Genomic DNA, 16,620 nt, shown 5'->3' on the forward strand with positions numbered 1-16,620 from the left:
AGCAGTCCTATTTCCAGACTGCAGATTTGAAGGAAAGGTAAATCTTAGGCAAGATGTTCAAGAAGCCTTAAGCTGGGTCTAAGACACAACCAACTACACATGGTGTTGCTCCTGATTTGAAAGAATTTAATTAAAATAGAGGAATGGAATGGTATGAGAATGAGGACTAGGATAGTTGTTGTATGTTATCTTTAGTTTGGTTAGTAGTGTTGAGGAATATCTTGGTATATGAGAGTATCTTGTTTTCTTGGGGCTTGAGATGCTGAAACAATTTTGGATGCCAGAACATGACTCATTAAAGGAATTTTAATAGCCCTGATGAAACAGGACCTTCCCCTGCAAAATCCCTGCTGGTGCTTCTCTGCTGGATTGTATTTGAGTCTATCTTTAAACTGTCGTTTTGTCAGTTTGCCTGATATCAGGGCAATCGTACTGGTTTATAGCATAGATTCGGCAGTTCTTTTGGGGACTGGTGTCTCCATTTGCCATTTCATTCTTGGGTGCCATCTGCCTTCAGATCTGGGAGCATGGGCTAGCTCCGTGGCTGTGGTGGAACACTAGCTGTTTTGTACTCGCGGGGATTGTGCTGAAGTGCAGCAGATGGGGAGTTTGTTTGTATCCATTTTTTTGTACTACCAGAATTATTCTGTTGCTATGCATAAGGTAATGCAAAGCTTCTTAGACTTCAGCTTAGATGACTGAGCGTGGGAAAAGCTGTGTTTAGGACTTGTAAAAGAATACAGAAGCTAAATTCAGTACTGAGACTGAATTAATGTAGTAAGGCAAAGGCAAGGAGTTGCAGCATTATGGGCTAAGAATTCAAAGGGCCTGCTTAGTGGGATGGTACAGCTGATGCTTCAGATGGAAGATGGATAAGGAGAGTGGTTACAGGGAGTCCTGCTACTCTGAAGAAGATACAGATGTTGAGTAATTTCCTTTTGCAGCTTAAATGCTGTTCTTAAAATTAATAAGAATATCTGGCAAATCGTGCCTATTTAGTTCAACTATATAGGTTAGGAAAGATGTGTACTGTTAGTGCAATCAAAGGAGTGAAGCAGTTTCTTACTGTGGTTTAGACTGCACTAGGAACCTTCTGGCTGCTAGCAAAGAGTGTCTTCCCTTGGGCTCATCTCTGACCAGGCTGGTGAAAGCGTGACAGTTTCTTTAGATGCTGTGATTGTATTTCTGTCATAGGGAATTGCTGGCAGAGGCTATTAGTTCTGCTACCGTGTCTCGGCAAATGTGGTCTTGTAATCTGCTTCATGTAGAGAAGCAATTTTGCAAGAGTGTCTTTCCTTGAGGCTAGAAAGGAGGCTTCACTGCTTTAATGTCAGTGATCCTAGACTTTGGTCAACAAGCTTGTGCAGTAATACTCTTGGGATTTGGTAGATGCAAAGTATTTGACATTTTTAAGTGTGTGGGTGGAACTGTCATCGACTCATAGTTGATTGAATTTATTTCTGATGTGTGACAGGAACATTCTGTACAGCCAAGCCATCAAAACTTGGGAAGAGTTAGCCTTAGTGACCCATTGGGCCCCCTTGAACTCTGGAGCAAGGCGAAATGCTGTTCCAACCCAAGGCAATGTTAGCCCTTTGGTTGTTTCAACCTTGACAACTGTTTCCTCTTGACTTTTAGTGCCTACCATTAGTCTTTCACTAACCTGCTGAAGAGAGCTCTGTGTAAACACTTTCCAGTGAAATAGGTGGGGAGAACAGTAACAAATTGTCTTAATGGCTTTGTGAGAATCAACCTACTGTGGACCTCTGTGTTGGTGCAGTAGAAATGTTGAATTGCTGACACTAGTTTCAGGATACGTAAGCAAATTCTTGGTGCTGTGTGGGTTTCTTGGCGGGCTGTGGGGCAGCGATGTCTGAACTTTTGCGTTCAGCTGGCTTAGAGGTACAAGACTTATTGTTCAGCCAACCTGTTCTAATGCAGTCTGTCCTCAATTTTAGGGCAGAATTTCATTTCCTTCCCTCGCCATGAGGAAGAGCATCTCCAGCGGACTGTGAGCTGGCACCCTTGCCTTCTGATTCTTGGCCAGAACTGTAATGCCAAATGCCAGTTACTCAACATACTGCTGGGTGAGAAGCTGCTCCCTACCACCAAAATCAGCAATGAGGAGAATTGTAAGAGGCGACGGATACGTTTCACGCATGGGACGCAAACACGGATTAGCCTAGCGCTGCCTGAGCAGTATGAACTGGTCCATATGATGGCAGCCCACCGAGGGCATTGGGACACGATACCAGAGGAGGACTTAGAAATTCATGGGGACAGCGAAGATCCTGCTCACCGGATAGCGGAGCTGGAGGTCATGCTGCCGTACTCACTACTAAAGGTAACTAGGTGTCCGTGTACCATCGTCGTAGTGAACTTAAGATATAACATTTATAGTCCCTAATAAAGCTAATGGTGTAAACTCTCAAGTACAGGGTTTTTTTTTAATTAGGGAGAAGCTGGAAGTCTGGTGTTAGTATTTTAATTGGACATCACTGTCTATGCTTGTGTGCTTTTGTTTCAATTTTGACTCTTAGCGTTATCATTCCTCTGTAATGTTTCCATCCATCACAGAAGCCAAGCTTACTCAGATGTAATTCTAAGCGTCTTCTAAAATTTTACTCCAGTTTCAAGGTCATTCAGAATTAGCTTTGCTGTCTGATAGTAGTTAGAAGCTGTCGTACAAGGATATGTACTTTTTTATCTCTGTCCTGAAGAGCCTGTTGTCAGGAAAAAAAAGCTTCCACCACCTAATAAAATGACCCGACTTCATTTGAGAGGGTGGCTTTTTACATTTTTGTGGTGTCAATGGAAATTGAAGGTGTTGAGAACAAGGTGGGAGTCTGTTTTCAGTGCTCTTTTTAATGATGTTAGTATCTTGCTTTGACTTTCCTTTTACTTGTCCATAAAACGTGCTCGTGTCCTGTGGGTGTTGCAATTTGGTGTTTAGCAAATATCTTTAAAGGTGAGGGTTGTATTTCATAGCTTTTTATAGCTTCCCTAAGCTTTCATTGCATTTCATGTCTTATGTCGAGCCTTTGTTATTGCAGTATAATACTTCTGGAGCATTGTGTTTGGCAGTTGAATATCTGGGATGGATAATTAATTCTTAAATATAAATCGCTTAAGTGCAAAGAATATGATCTGTTGTCACATGACTAAGAGTATGAACTTCATAGTTTAACAACAAAATAGCAAGGTAACTTTTTTCTGGACATATGAATTGAGACATGATTAAATAGGCAGAAAATGAAGACCCAGTCTATCTTAATCAGTTTGAAATAAGTTTTACAAACCCAGTCTGTAGCTAAATTTAAGCCTATCCTAATGAGATCAGCTGGGTCAATGCTACGTTGTAGTGCGATTGTGGCTTCCAGTATCCGCTGAAAGAGAACAGAAGTGCCATGTTTGTATAAACTGTATGTGTGGCATCCGCGACTTTCCCAGAGAGCACCAGATCAGCTGCTGGTGCTGCAAAGTAAATGCCTGTTCTGGATCTTCTGCTTGTAAAATCCTGCCTTGCTATGCATAAAAGAGTATTTAGCTTTACATTTATTTTACTTGGTTACGGTTTTATATGGGCCAGTGTAGACAACTGCAGTTTACAACCCTCTTTCAGATTTCTCATGTGAGTGACAAAGATCTCTCTGTCTGGCTTTGGTTATATTTAGGACACTTAGATGAAAACAGCTACTCAGATTAATTTGAAAAGGGTTGGTGAAATAAAAAGCTCTTCCAATAGAAGGAGAGGGAGGGAGGGTGAATCACAGCTAGCTTCAGATTGATTCAAAGGATTCCTTACATGAATTGAAGGGGCTAAAGGAAGAACAAAATTTTTTTAAGGCTGATAGGAGAGCATAATGCATTTTAGCAGGTAATTGGGCTAAGGATAGCTTCCTGTTAAATTACAGGAGTCTGACCTCCTGTTGAGAGACCTGTGGGTTTTTCCACCCTTCTAGCTAATGTGTGTTCTCCAGCTCGGCTCAGCATACAGCAGGACGACAAAGTTTAAGTCAATACCTGCTAGTCATGGACACTACTTCTGTAACTAGTGGAATATATATCTGGAGCAATAATGAATGAGGTTTTTTGGACACTGTCTGACGTTGCTTGTCTGCAGAAATACTCTGAAGGAAATTCTGCTTTTTCTTAACTTTTGAAACAAAACTAGGAGTCTAATAACAATTGCGTTCTTGATAACATGATATTCAGGACAGATCTTAAGGATTTAGATTTTCCCAGGACCCAAATAATTTGGAGGAGCTCAGCACCTTTTGGGCAGAGGGGGAGGGAAATCAATCTGAATTTTACCCCTCCTGTTACCTAGAATCCCTGTATTTTCATCTTTATGTTTTTCTCCCAACAGCAGAGTGCTTATAAGTAGTACTGTTTCATGATAACCTTACATTCTAGATATTCAAATGCCTTACTAGTGTCTGAAGAAACATTTGCAGGTCCTTACTGTGGACTGGAACAGTTATAGGAGATGAGGATTTCATTTGTGGATTTCTGTTTGAAATCTCATTCATTCCCCATAGCGAGGACACTTCTCTACCTGTAGGCTGCCATCACAGGAGCCGTCAGTGACTTCAGGACCTGGGGAATGCTGTGCAGCTTTTCAGGCCTAAGCATCTCTTACCAAGAGACTTAATTGCACAGGCTGGCTAGGGCAGCTAGATTACAGGCTGCTGTTTTGTGCAGGCACTTAATGCTGAATCATGTTTCTTGGTGCAGATACTTGTTTGCTAAATCCAAACTCATTAGCCATTACTCTGGTAAAGAAAGGTTATTTGTAACTTGACAGTATCCAAATATTAACTAAACTACTTTTTTTACTTGGAGATGAATTCAATACACGTGTAGAATATACCACTTTAATACTGAACGGCCAGTGGAACACCCCGAGTTTTTTTCTTTAGTCTGATACCCAGGATGGGACCATGCTTGCTTTTCTGTGTTACTGAAGGATGTCTTAATCAAAACTTGTTTCACAGAAAAGGGGGTGAGGAGGAAGGAGCCAAATATTTCATTTGCGTGGGTCGGCTGCTGTGAGAACACTACCTTGTGCTCATAGGTATGTGAACTTAGTTATTTTTAAATGTAAAATACCAGGGAAGGAAAAACTTTGGCAAAGCTGCTCTATTCCTTGGGGATCACTGTGCACAGGAATGCATCTAGGTCATGGGGAATAATCCATCTAGCCAGACAGATTATTAGATTTATAGTGGGAGTAAACAGTTGGCTCTTTCCCTGAATCTTATCAGTTCTGCCTGGAAGCTGAAACATGCTTGTCTGAAGTATTGGTTTTCATCTGGATGGTACAGCAGAATGGGAGGAGGGTAACAGGGCTGAAGGCTTCCTTTTTCATGCCTTTGTCTTGCTTTGTGCTTCATGCAACTTCGAGTCTCAGGCTGAAAAGTTTTAGCCTGGGCTTGTAGGGAAAGAAAAATTTTTGGCTGCTCTGACAAAGCTGGAAAATGAATAAAGAAATACAAGATGGTTCTATGAGCTCTAAAAGAAGAATTGAAGTAGTTTGGGTTTATTGTTGCATTTCTTCAGGTACTATAGCAGTGATTCAGGTCATATGAATTAGTAGTTGTTACAAGTAGCAAAGAATGTGGTTGAGTACCTATTGGGTGGCTATTTTAACGTACATCCTGCTTAAAACTTGGAAGAACGTGCCCTGATCTCCTTCTTGAGAGTATTTCAAATGTGTTTGGTTGTGGCGTTCATAAAGAAAACTGAAAAGCTTTCACATTGGCTGAGACGCTCTTCCTGCCACATAACATCCCTTTACTTTGGGCTATGCTGAGGGACTCCTGCTATGTACCAGCATCAAGTACCTGAAGCCTTCTTCCTCTGTGCCTTTACACTGGCATAACTGAGGGTAGAAGATACTGAAAATGCCAGCACCATGAACTTATTCTTCCACCCATGTGAAACCTGTTCTCTGTTTCTAGTTTTGCTGCCTTAGTGATATATCTTTTACAGGGAACGAGTTCATGATCAGAAAAAGAGCATTGCTTCTCAGACTCTTTCGTGAGTGTGTACACCTCAGGCTTTCTTGGGCTAGCCCCTCCAGCAAAGGTAAAACAAAATTCCCTGATGAAGTGTCATTGCACAAAATCAAAGCAGTTATGTTCTGTAAAGGACAGCAGCGTTTGCTGGGGACCAGAGGTGTAGTTCAGTTTTCTTACCTGGGATTCTCTCTAGATTAGAGTTACTGAACTTCTGACTCGGATCCCCATGGAAACAGAATAAACTGGCAAGATGTCAGGAAAACTGGGGAGGAGTGTGGTTTAAAAAAAAAAAATTCTAAGTAGAATCTAGAGTACGTACCTCAGATTAATAGGGAGGCAATGACGTTAGATCACATATATAATAAATGCAGTAACTGTCAGACTTCAGTGATTCACAGACTATTCTTGGAAGGCAGAGTATTCAAATTGGCTTAGAAAAAGACTGAGCTGGGCCTTCAATCATAATCTGCTTGGTGGGAGTTTGGGTAAAAATCTGACTAAATTGGGTTAGCTTCTCAGCACCTCAGTTAACTAAACAAACAGTGATTAAACTGCCCAAAGCCTAGCAAAATAGGACAAGGTCCTCTTGGGATGTAGCAAATAAATGCTTTTTAACTGATTTGGAAATGAGGAATTATCTGTTGACTTAGTAAAATGGCATACTTCAGTGGTTCCTGAATGCATTTAGTGAGACTCCGCTTGTCTTATTGTAGGTCAAGACCTACTTGATCCTCAATTTTAATTTTTGTTCTGGGATATGGGATGCAGTGGTCATCCTGGCATTGCAAGTCTGAATCTGTAGATGAGTATGTAGTGTGCCTGCATGGTATTCTCTTTAAACTGTATTTTTTGTATGACTGTTGACAGCACCTGTGCATCATATTTTAAGTGGAAGAGCTGCAACTCTGAGATTTGCGTACCTGATGTTCAGATTGCGAAGTGAGAAGCTTTGATATTTTAAAAAGGGCTGTTTAGTTACAGAAAACATGAATGAAGTTACTTGACAGCAGTTTCATGCTTACATCTCTGTCAGAAGTGTTCAAGTGTGTTTATAGTGGTGTGACCTTGGGAGAACCAACTTAAAAATTTCAGGAATCCAGTGTGAGTCATAGGTATTCCCCATATAGGAAGATTTGATCCTTAGTAGTATGAAGCTGCATAGACAGTCTTTAAACTTCTGTAGGACACTTAAAAAAAAAAAAAAAAAAAGGGGTGGGGGGGTGGCAAGAAATGTTTCTAATGCTCTTTGGAAAAGCCTGAGAGGCCTCTATGGAAACAGAAGGACCAGTTGCTCACACTGTATTCGGTTATCTGTGTTGGTTTTCTCCCTGTCTCCTAGAGACAGCACTGGCTTCCTCCTTTGTTTACAGTCGCTGGCGTGAGTCATCCGTCCTGGTGGATGTTGCAGCACTGCACATCCCATTCTGCTCAGCCTCCTGTGCATCAGACAGCTTTGAGTTCAGCGCCAGGGAGTCCCGTGGCAGTAATGACTTCCTGTGAGCTCTAAGAGCAGTTGGGAGATGTGGTCAAGTGGAGAAAAATGACTGCAGAATTCTTAATTATCACCCCCTGTTATGAGTCGGGAAGATGGCATTTAAATTATGTCTTCAGTTCAAAGCCTTTGACATTTTCTTTCCTTATATTAGTAGAGCGATATATGCAATTCTGACACCGTTCTCGCATATCCAAAGGTGAATCTTGTCTCCTTCCTCAGAAGGGAAGGAAGCAGGTTTCAGAACTGGCCCTTTTTAGTGGGGTTAGTAAGAAGTGGTGTCAGCAGGAGCATATGACCAAAGCAGTGAAACTCTGTGCGGTAAGAAAATACGTAAATAAAATACATCTCTTGGGTTTTGGTTGGATTTGAAGAAAGTCGTAACTAAACTTGTCACAACCATCTGTTCCTCCTTGTCTGTCCTTTGGCTGTGAACTCTTTGGAATTGGTTATTGTGCTGCCTTTGTCTTGGCAGTAGTGGCTAGTGTAGCGCTTTCTACCGTTGGAAGCTACACTGAAAAGTGACAGCATGAATATCTCCTCAAAGAGCTGCAGATCTGGTAAACATCAATGGCAGGTTGGGAGCGTATTTACTGGGAGAGGTTGTTGCAAAATGGGGCAGCTATAAGCTAAGGAATAACAGGTATTCTGCGATAGCACTTACCTGGGAAACTTGTTCTATGCTTTGTTCTGAACTAGGCTAAAACTCAAAGGCACTTGGTACAAAATAAGAGTTTTGGAGTCAGTGGGCACTAATCCATGTCTGGCTGCATCCCTGCGAGAGGGCTGTCATCAGCCTTGCGGGTTGGCTATATACTAAAGCATGATGCTGTGTGTGAGACTCCATAACTATTCTAAAGGGTTTGAATGTTTCTGGTTTTGCACTTTGCAAATGAATTACAGTGCGTTTTTGCATGTATCAGTTTTTAAAAGGATCCATAGAAACCTATTTTTTTACTTCCTCACTTGCTAGGAAGTGGATGTTGTGGTAGCACCGTGCCGTGGATTCCAGTCTGCTGAAGCCACGTTGGGAGAGTACGTGAACCAAGTCTTGCCTGTTGTCATCTTTGCCATCAGCGAGGCTGAACTTTCTTCATCAGATGAGAACGAACTGCGTGAAATCAAAGAGAAATTCTCTTTGCCCATTTTCTTCTTCAAAGTGCCAGAGTCGGGGGTTGAGCTGATCTCTCCCAAAAAAACTGATAATGAAAAGTCCTCCCTTTACTGCCAGCTGATGGACTTGGAGTACCTGAGTACCAACCACTGCAGCTGCGGGGCACCCGGTCCTGATGCTGATGCCCAAAGCATGCTGGTGGAGCAGTTTGAGAAGCTCCGTCTCCTAAGCACTTTTTCCAGGCAGGTGCTTCAGAAGCATCTTGTGGAAGCAGCTACCAGTTTAAATGAGGTGCACTGCCGCTGCCTGAACATCTTCATCAATCAGGCTTTCGACATGCAGCGAGACCTGCAAATCACCCCCAAGAGGCTAGAGTATACCCGCAAGAAGGAGAATGAGCTGTATGAGTCTCTGATGAACATTGCCAACCGCAAACAAGAGGAGATGAAGGACATGATCATAGAGACTCTTAGCAATATGAAAGAGGAGCTCTTGGAGGATGCTGCTAATATGGAATTCAAAGGTAACTACTGGCAGGAGAGTAATGGGAACAAAGAGGTTAGGGGCTTTAAAGGAGAGTGGCAGAGTAATATTTGCCATCTGCTAAGGGATGGTTGAATGGCAGTCTAGACAAGTGACTTTGCAAGAAAATTCAGAACTAATACATGAAAGATTTTTCTGTAGTGTCTCCTGGGTAAAAAGCACTGTTCTTAAATGAGAAGCCTGAACATATTAAGTCTTGATTTCTTAGAAATCAGACTCTTTCCCCCAGAGCTTCCTGGACAGTTCTGGGTTAGGGCATTTTACTTCTCTGCTTTAATTCCCTATTCTGCCAAAGAAGAAAATGGCTCTCAACTTTGCTTCAGTGGTTGTGTTGAGACTTGGGAATAAATCCATCCTAAGAAAAAAAGCGGTTTGAGTTTTAGCGGTGAAGGCTTGATTTGTACTTTCTGCTTGATTTCTTTGTCTGAGAGAGGTTTGCATAAGACTTTTGGATATAGAACCTCCTAAGATGAAATCCTTCTGGGTAGGTAAGATTTTCCTTTTAAAAAAAAAAATCAACACAACATATTGTGCTCCTGAGGCCTATGCTTGGCATTTAGTGTGTGGTTTTGGGAAATGTGAGAATTCTCAGTACATCTTCTAGTACCAGAACTTCCAGGAACACACAAGCTGGAAGCATACAGAATGATGTGTAAACTGTGAAGGGTGAGAGGCTATCCAAATTTTATCTGCAGGAATATGTGGTCTGTCATAAACATCAAAGTGAAGATTGGTAGGTTGATACTCCACAGCTCTTTCCTTCTCTGCTTGCTAAGCAGAGGCTTACCGTAACAGTAATTTCTGTTCTGAGTAAACGCAGTTGACTGGGCTGATGGGGAAAGATTTTTCTAATTAAAATCAGAAATAACTCTAGGTTTAGAAGAATTTTTTTGTGAATTGAGTGCTCTTCTGAGGCATGAGAGGTGAAAACTCTAGATAATTTTGTTTGTCTTGAGTTACTTCCTCCCAATTTCAAATTGGAGTGTTATCTCCTGGGACGAAGAGGAGAAATGATGGATTATGTTTAATCCTGCAGGTTAGGATCTGGATCTTCTTGCTTCTGCAGGTGCGAAATAGATAAGATCTTTCCTGTTTCTTGAAATGTTTGCTTTGTAGTGCCCATGCAGGGTCGTCCTTATAAAGAGCTTGTTTTAATTGCAACATTAACCTATTTCCATGCTGCAAAAAACCCCAACTAACTAGCATATGCTAAGGGTATAGTGAGTGTGTTAATTATGCCTGTTTAGGGCTGCTATTGCTCCATTATCAGGACAGATAATTCCTGTATTCTGCCTGTCCCACTCTTTACAGAGTTGGAGCACTGTAGGGCCCGAGTTTAGGATTCTGTATGCGCAGGAGAATGTTTAGGGGCAGCACAAGCTAAAATGCCTGCAGTAAATGTGTGGGTATGTTTACGTGCACAAGTATCACTTAGAGTACTTAGAGCGTAGAATCTTGTTGGCTATCAGTATTTGAAGGAATATCCTAAAAGGAGAAAGATGTTATTTTGAGGAGCTAATGCCATCTGCCGATCACTGGATTTGTTTTAAGTAGGCGAGACTGTTGTTGGCCAAAATCCAGAGACAAGGTCTTCAGCTCTTGGTAGTAATGTAGTACTGCTCAGGGTGGTTACAGTGCGTGAGCAGTGATTGCTCAGTGTTTGTTTAAAAATACCAAGTGGTAATCAACCTTTTTCAAGGTAGCAGGAAAAAAAAATTCATGTAACTGGCATGGCTGTTACATCATTTTCGTCATAACGTTTAACATCCGGCAGTGCTTGTGGATTGCAGCGTGGCCTGGAAGAATTTCCTGATCTGTACTTCTTGAGATAAAAAGACAGCTTTGTGCTTCTGCCCTTTAATTTTTGAGATGATAGTTGACTTGTCATCACCGTAAGACTAAAACTGGGGTAGCTACAGAATGCTTGTATAGAGTCTATCAGGTGTTAGCATTGAGTATCCTGTGAATTCGAACACCAGTGAATGGAAGCAAACATCAGAATATTTTCCACCTTGGTCAGATGTGGTTTTTAGCTTCCCTGAAACTGGAGTACCAGATGTGCTTTCCTGGAGCTACTCTAATGCTTTAGTACTTTCTATCACAGAATACCAAATTACTCAAAATCTGTAGGATTGGTTTTGGGACCTTTGTAAAACTGGCATTGTAGCATCAGACACACAGACTGGCAAAAACTTAATCCTTTGCAATAGCCAGTACATGTGGTGTTCTGTTGCTCATGGGTTTCTTTGTATGACTGAGAAACACTGTTGGCTTCAGGTTATATCATCTGGATCTAAAGTAATGAACCTCTGAAGGAGCAAAATAGCAAAAGAGCGTATGGAGCAGAAGCTGGCTGGACTGGGGCTGTGCTGTAGCTCCTTTGCAAAACACTCAAAGCAGCTCTTGGTAGCCGTCGTTGCAACACTGATATGTTGAGTACAAAAGCTGCCTCTTTCTTTTCTTTTATGCAGATATCATCATTCCTGAGAATGGGGAACCTGTTAGTTCCAAGGACATAAAGTGTTGTATTAAGCAAATTCAGGAACTGATTATTTCTCGATTAAACCAAGCCGTTGCCAACAAGTTAATTAGTTCAGTAGACTATCTGCGAGAGAGCTTTGTAGGGACTCTGGAGAGATGTCTGAAGAGCCTGGAGGAGTCTTGGGAGGTTTCAGTACATCCTGCAAGGAGTTTGGAGAAGTCAAAGGATGTTTCTGTACACATCACAAGCAATTATCTCAAACAGGTATGGTGGCTTAAATGGCTGTCTAGAATATTCTTAATAATTGTCTTTATCCTGATCCAGCAAGGGTGGTAGGAGACTGAGATGCTCAGTGAAATTAGAGGAACATGGCTCTGGAGTATGTGTGGGTCTGGTGGCATTAAGGGAGGTGCTAAAACTGGGGAATAGTCACTTAAAGGCCTAGTACTTACCTTTCCTAAAAATTGAACCAAGTGAATCATGGAGTATCCCATATAGTGTCCATTTTTTTTTCATTTTCAGAGGGTCTAGCAAATTTTATAGTGACTATAGCTTGCAAAGTTCCCATGCTTTCATCTTTCCCCTGCTTTCCAGATACTAAATGCGGCCTATCATGTTGAAGTCACTTTCCACTCTGGCTCAACAGTAACCAGGATGCTGTGGGAACAGATCAAACAGGTACGGACATCTTTATCATTTATTCCTAGTATGTGTCACTATATAGTGAAATGTTTTTGGAGCAAAGAATAATGTGAATACTCACAGCTGCTCTCTAAATTTTGACTCTGGGCACATGTGTTGGAAGGCTGTTGTTCCCCACTCAGCACTAAGGCTCTGTGTGTAGTTTATTCCTGGGGATGCTAATATTTAATTTAAAGCAAATACCTCTTTAGTGTTTTCTTTCTGTTCTGAAACAGCAAAGGAATGATGATCAGCATTTTGAAACTCTTGCTGTATTTGTTTTGGGTAACTGGTTGTTTATTTGGGTTTGGGGGCTTCTCGTGGGGTTTTTGGTTAGTTTGTTTTGCAATGTATCTTGATTCAGGTCAATTCACTCTTCTCCCTCCAGAGCAGACCAGACTTCTTCAGGTCTTTGTTTTAAATTTCTGTCTGTTAAAGCATTCATCTTTCTGAAGTTCCTGCTCTGAGCTGTTGATGACCTTTACTGCCTTCTCCCTCTTGAGATTCCTTGTATGGATGGGTGAGAGGAATATGAGTTTTTGCCAAATAGGTGCAGTGCAAACTGAGTGGTAACAAACCTTCAGATTCCTCCTTCAGCCTGGGAGAAGGATCCAGACTGGGTGTGCAGCAGCTGGATTTCTGTGGCTTCTAATAAAGGGTGGGGCAGGGCATCTTAATCACCCAGCAATTTAAGGGAAGTGGTGCATACCGACACCTAGGATTTCTGCACCTTGACAGTGTGTCCATCCAGCAAAAAAGCTGCTTCACTGTAGCTTTCACCAGTTTAGGAACGTCTCTCTTCCTGAGTCTCTGGGTTACTGGTTATGCTGCCTGTTCTTTCAGCCTACAAGCTGCACCTCAGCTGTGTGGTTTTCCAAGTGGTGGCTGTCTAGCTATGTATGTTCTTGGCCAGATGTGAAAGGAATGAACTGAGCAGATATTCAGAAAAATCAAATCTCTTATTCAGTGTGCGTGTACAACAATATTGTGATCAATACCTCTAAATTGTTCGTATTTACTGTAAGGTAATTATTTAGGCCAATTCTATGTGCAGATGACTGTGCATTATTACAAGGTATCTAAGCAGCCTGAGTAAATTGACTGACCCTTTGCTTTTTTTTGTGTTAGTGCCTTAATTCTGTTTCCTGTTTTACTAGATAATCCAGCGGATTACATGGGTCAGCCCACCTGCCATCACCAGTGACTGGAAGAGGAAAGTTGCTCAGGATGCTATCGAGAGCCTCAGTGCGTCCAAGTTAGCCAAGAGCATTTGCAGCCAGTTCCGGACCAGGCTAAACAGTTCCCATGAGGCTTTTGCAGCTTCTCTGCGACAGGTGAGTGTGCGGAGCTCTTAAGGAGGTCTTGTTTTGTACATTGCCACTTACACAAAGAGGATTTTTAATTGCAGAGAGAGCTTAAAAGAGGAGCAGCTCGTGCAGTTAATGACACCATTCTGTAGGTAGAGGTGGCAGAGCTGACGTGAGTGCCCTAATATGAGGTCCCATTTTTAAACTAGGCATGCTTAAATAGGATCTCAGTTGTGCATGGACCCTCAACCTCATTACACTAGGGCTTCCAACCAGGCAGGATTACAGTGGATATGTGATATCTCTTGTAGTTAGAAGATGGCCATTCTGGCAGGCTGGAGAAGACGGAAGACCTGTGGCTGAAGGTGCGGAAAGATCATGCTCCTCGGCTAGCACGACTCTCGCTGGAGAGCAGGTCCCTCCAGGATGTGCTGTTACATGGTGAGCATTGTGCTTGATGTTCTCTGTATTATCTTCTGCTCCCTGCTTCTGAAGCAGTCAGTGGGTGTAAAGGGGTAGGAGGGGTGTTTTGCTTTTCACTCAACTACTTCAGTGAGCCTCCATCTGACACATACAGAGTACCTTGAATTATGCAGCTGTTGGCCGATGAAAAGCTCTGGGCTGCCAGCCTGATAGTGTACGGGAAGAAATAAACATGTTTTAATGTCTAACTGAATGGATGTTGTGCCTTGCAGGCAAACCAAAGTTGGGCCGTGAGCTGGGCCGAGGACAGTATGGCGTGGTCTATCTGTGTGACAGCTGGGGAGGGCATTTCCCATGTGCACTGAAATCTGTTGTTCCTCCGGATGAGAAGCACTGGAATGACCTTGCACTTGAGTTTCACTATATGAGGTGTGTATCGTAAGCGCTTTTCTCATTCCACATGGATCTCCTTAACTTCACTACTGCAAACAAATGCTATTTGCATTTGCATAGGCAGAACCTTGCTTGCTATAGGTCTACTCTGCAATCAGTGGCTTGACCTCATGAAATGCTAAGCTGCCATTTCTAGCAAAGGCGAGACAGCTTGCCAGTGCCACAGCAAAAATGTAACAGGCACACAGAATGGTAGGCAGACATGCTCCTTCCTGTCTTAATCTGATTCTCTGGTGTCTATGCTGTTCAAATGCTTGCTGTTTCGCAGAGTAAATTAGAATTAATAGAGTATGATAGCAAACAGTTCTTCTCCCCTGATTTCTGGTGTTGAATCATCCCTCCTTTCCCAATCTGTCTTTGTCCTGTCTGAATTCACAAAAGAAAATGATGGGTCTGCACTGCAGAAAACAGCTTGTTTTCAGTAAACAGCTGCAGGCGGGTGCTGCAGTACAGGCAACTGAAATAATACAGTATTTTTTTGGTACTATAAACTTTAATAAGCTTTCTTGAGTTTAATTGGATCAGATGGCTGTATATTGTTATGCTCCTCAGAACCGTGGAGTGCTGTGAATTTTTACTGCATGGCTCATAGTATAGGTGTATCTTATTATTGCGCTAAAACTTGCAGCTATTGGGCATTTTTCCTTTACAAGGTGAGGCTTGGCCTGAGGGGGAGGGAAGGATATAAAAATGATCAGCTTTCTGTGCCAAACTTTCTCTAGGTCTCTGCAGACGCATGAGCGGCTTGTACATCTCCATGGTTCTGTGATAGATTATGGCTATGGAGGAGGCTCCAGCATTGCTGTCTTACTGATAATGGAACGGTTGCACAGAGACCTCTATACAGGACTAAAGGTAACAACAATCTGTGTGTATGTGCATATACATTTTTTTATATACACATTAAAAAATCCACACCTAAATATCTATTAATCTGTAAAACAAAGCTAGAATTGCTTAGTTTTCAATGGTTTTGGCAAATAAGAGTAAGAAAAAGTGACTTCCGCTTGTAGGAATTAAATCCGTGTTTGTTTATTCTTCAGGCTGGGCTAGAATTAGAAACACGATTACAGGTTGCCTTGGATGTAGTTGAAGGAATCCGTTATCTTCACAGTCAGGGACTTGTGCACCGGGATATCAAACTCAAAAATGTCTTGGTAAGGAAAACTTTTGTATCTGGTTAATCCTGAAGTTTTAGAAGGCCCCTTCAGTGGGAGGGAAAAGTATAATACAAGTGAAGTAATAGCTTTCTTCATACAGGATCTTTTAACTTGTGGTATTGTTAGCCACAACGAGCCTTGCAGTGAGGTTTCCCTAACTCATTTTCAGGCAGAAAGCCTAGGGGAAAGGGAGCAGCAGAGTGACTTCTCTTGAAAGTAGAGAGCTTGAGCTACAAGTAGGACTTCCAGTTCCCAGTTCTATTAAACCCCAACCACACCCTCTGTGTGGAAGACAAGTGAAGGCACGTCTTGTTACTGAGCTTAACTAGATAAATGTCCAAGAGCAGCCAAGTAATCAGAGGAGCTTACTTAAGAACAAATGCCCAACCTTTCAAACATAAACAGAGTTTAAAACCCTAATATTAAAATGCAATACTAAAACTGAGAAGTATGGTTATTAGCTGCCTGTATATGAATTCTTCTACAGCTTGACAAAAAGAATCGAGCCAAAATCACTGACTTGGGGTTCTGCAAACCGGAAGCCATGATGTCTGGCAGTATTGTGGGCACACCCATTCATATGGCTCCGGAGCTCTTTACAGGTATGCTTGTTGATTGAATCCACTGCTGTCTCTGGCTTGAATTTTTGAAGGCCATTACTTTGAATTATTATCTCAACTTGCTTATGAGGGAAAAATAATTAAATCGGAAGACTACCTGCTTACAATGCATAGTATGTATTTTTTCTTTAAGTCTCAGTCTTAAATCTTTGTTTACTTGAAAGAGAACTGGGGGGTTGATAAGCTTTGCTGAAGTGATTAATACTCTTGCAGTTGGAAAGTTAAATTATTAGTTATTAGGAAGCTGGAAATATTTGGCTTTCATAGGCAAATACTTCAGAACGGATCCCCGTTTTTTTGTATAGATACCAAGTAAGGAGTT

General features: G+C 41.9%; 1 protein-coding gene across 2 annotated transcripts in view; it reads left to right on the forward strand.

Moving 5' to 3' along the window:
- The window catches only part of DSTYK (dual serine/threonine and tyrosine protein kinase), a 28,465-nt gene that overhangs the window by 6,068 nt on the left and 5,777 nt on the right, over positions 1 to 16,620 (forward strand). The window contains exons 2-11 of one of the 2 annotated variants that reach the window (XM_072886302.1): positions 1,959 to 2,344; positions 8,489 to 9,152; positions 11,644 to 11,918; positions 12,249 to 12,332; positions 13,493 to 13,669; positions 13,954 to 14,083; positions 14,338 to 14,494; positions 15,241 to 15,373; positions 15,562 to 15,675; positions 16,166 to 16,280. In XM_072886302.1, the coding sequence (XP_072742403.1) occupies positions 1,959 to 2,344; positions 8,489 to 9,152; positions 11,644 to 11,918; positions 12,249 to 12,332; positions 13,493 to 13,669; positions 13,954 to 14,083; positions 14,338 to 14,494; positions 15,241 to 15,373; positions 15,562 to 15,675; positions 16,166 to 16,280 (2,235 nt within the window). The remainder of the gene's footprint in view (positions 1 to 1,958; positions 2,345 to 8,488; positions 9,153 to 11,643; positions 11,919 to 12,248; positions 12,333 to 13,492; positions 13,670 to 13,953; positions 14,084 to 14,337; positions 14,495 to 15,240; positions 15,374 to 15,561; positions 15,676 to 16,165; positions 16,281 to 16,620) is intronic. The other variant, XR_012046156.1, reaches the window with a different exon arrangement.

The sequence above is a fragment of the Ciconia boyciana genome, chromosome 23 (genome assembly GCF_034638445.1).
Source record: "Ciconia boyciana chromosome 23, ASM3463844v1, whole genome shotgun sequence".
Taxonomy (NCBI): Eukaryota; Metazoa; Chordata; class Aves; order Ciconiiformes; family Ciconiidae; genus Ciconia; species Ciconia boyciana.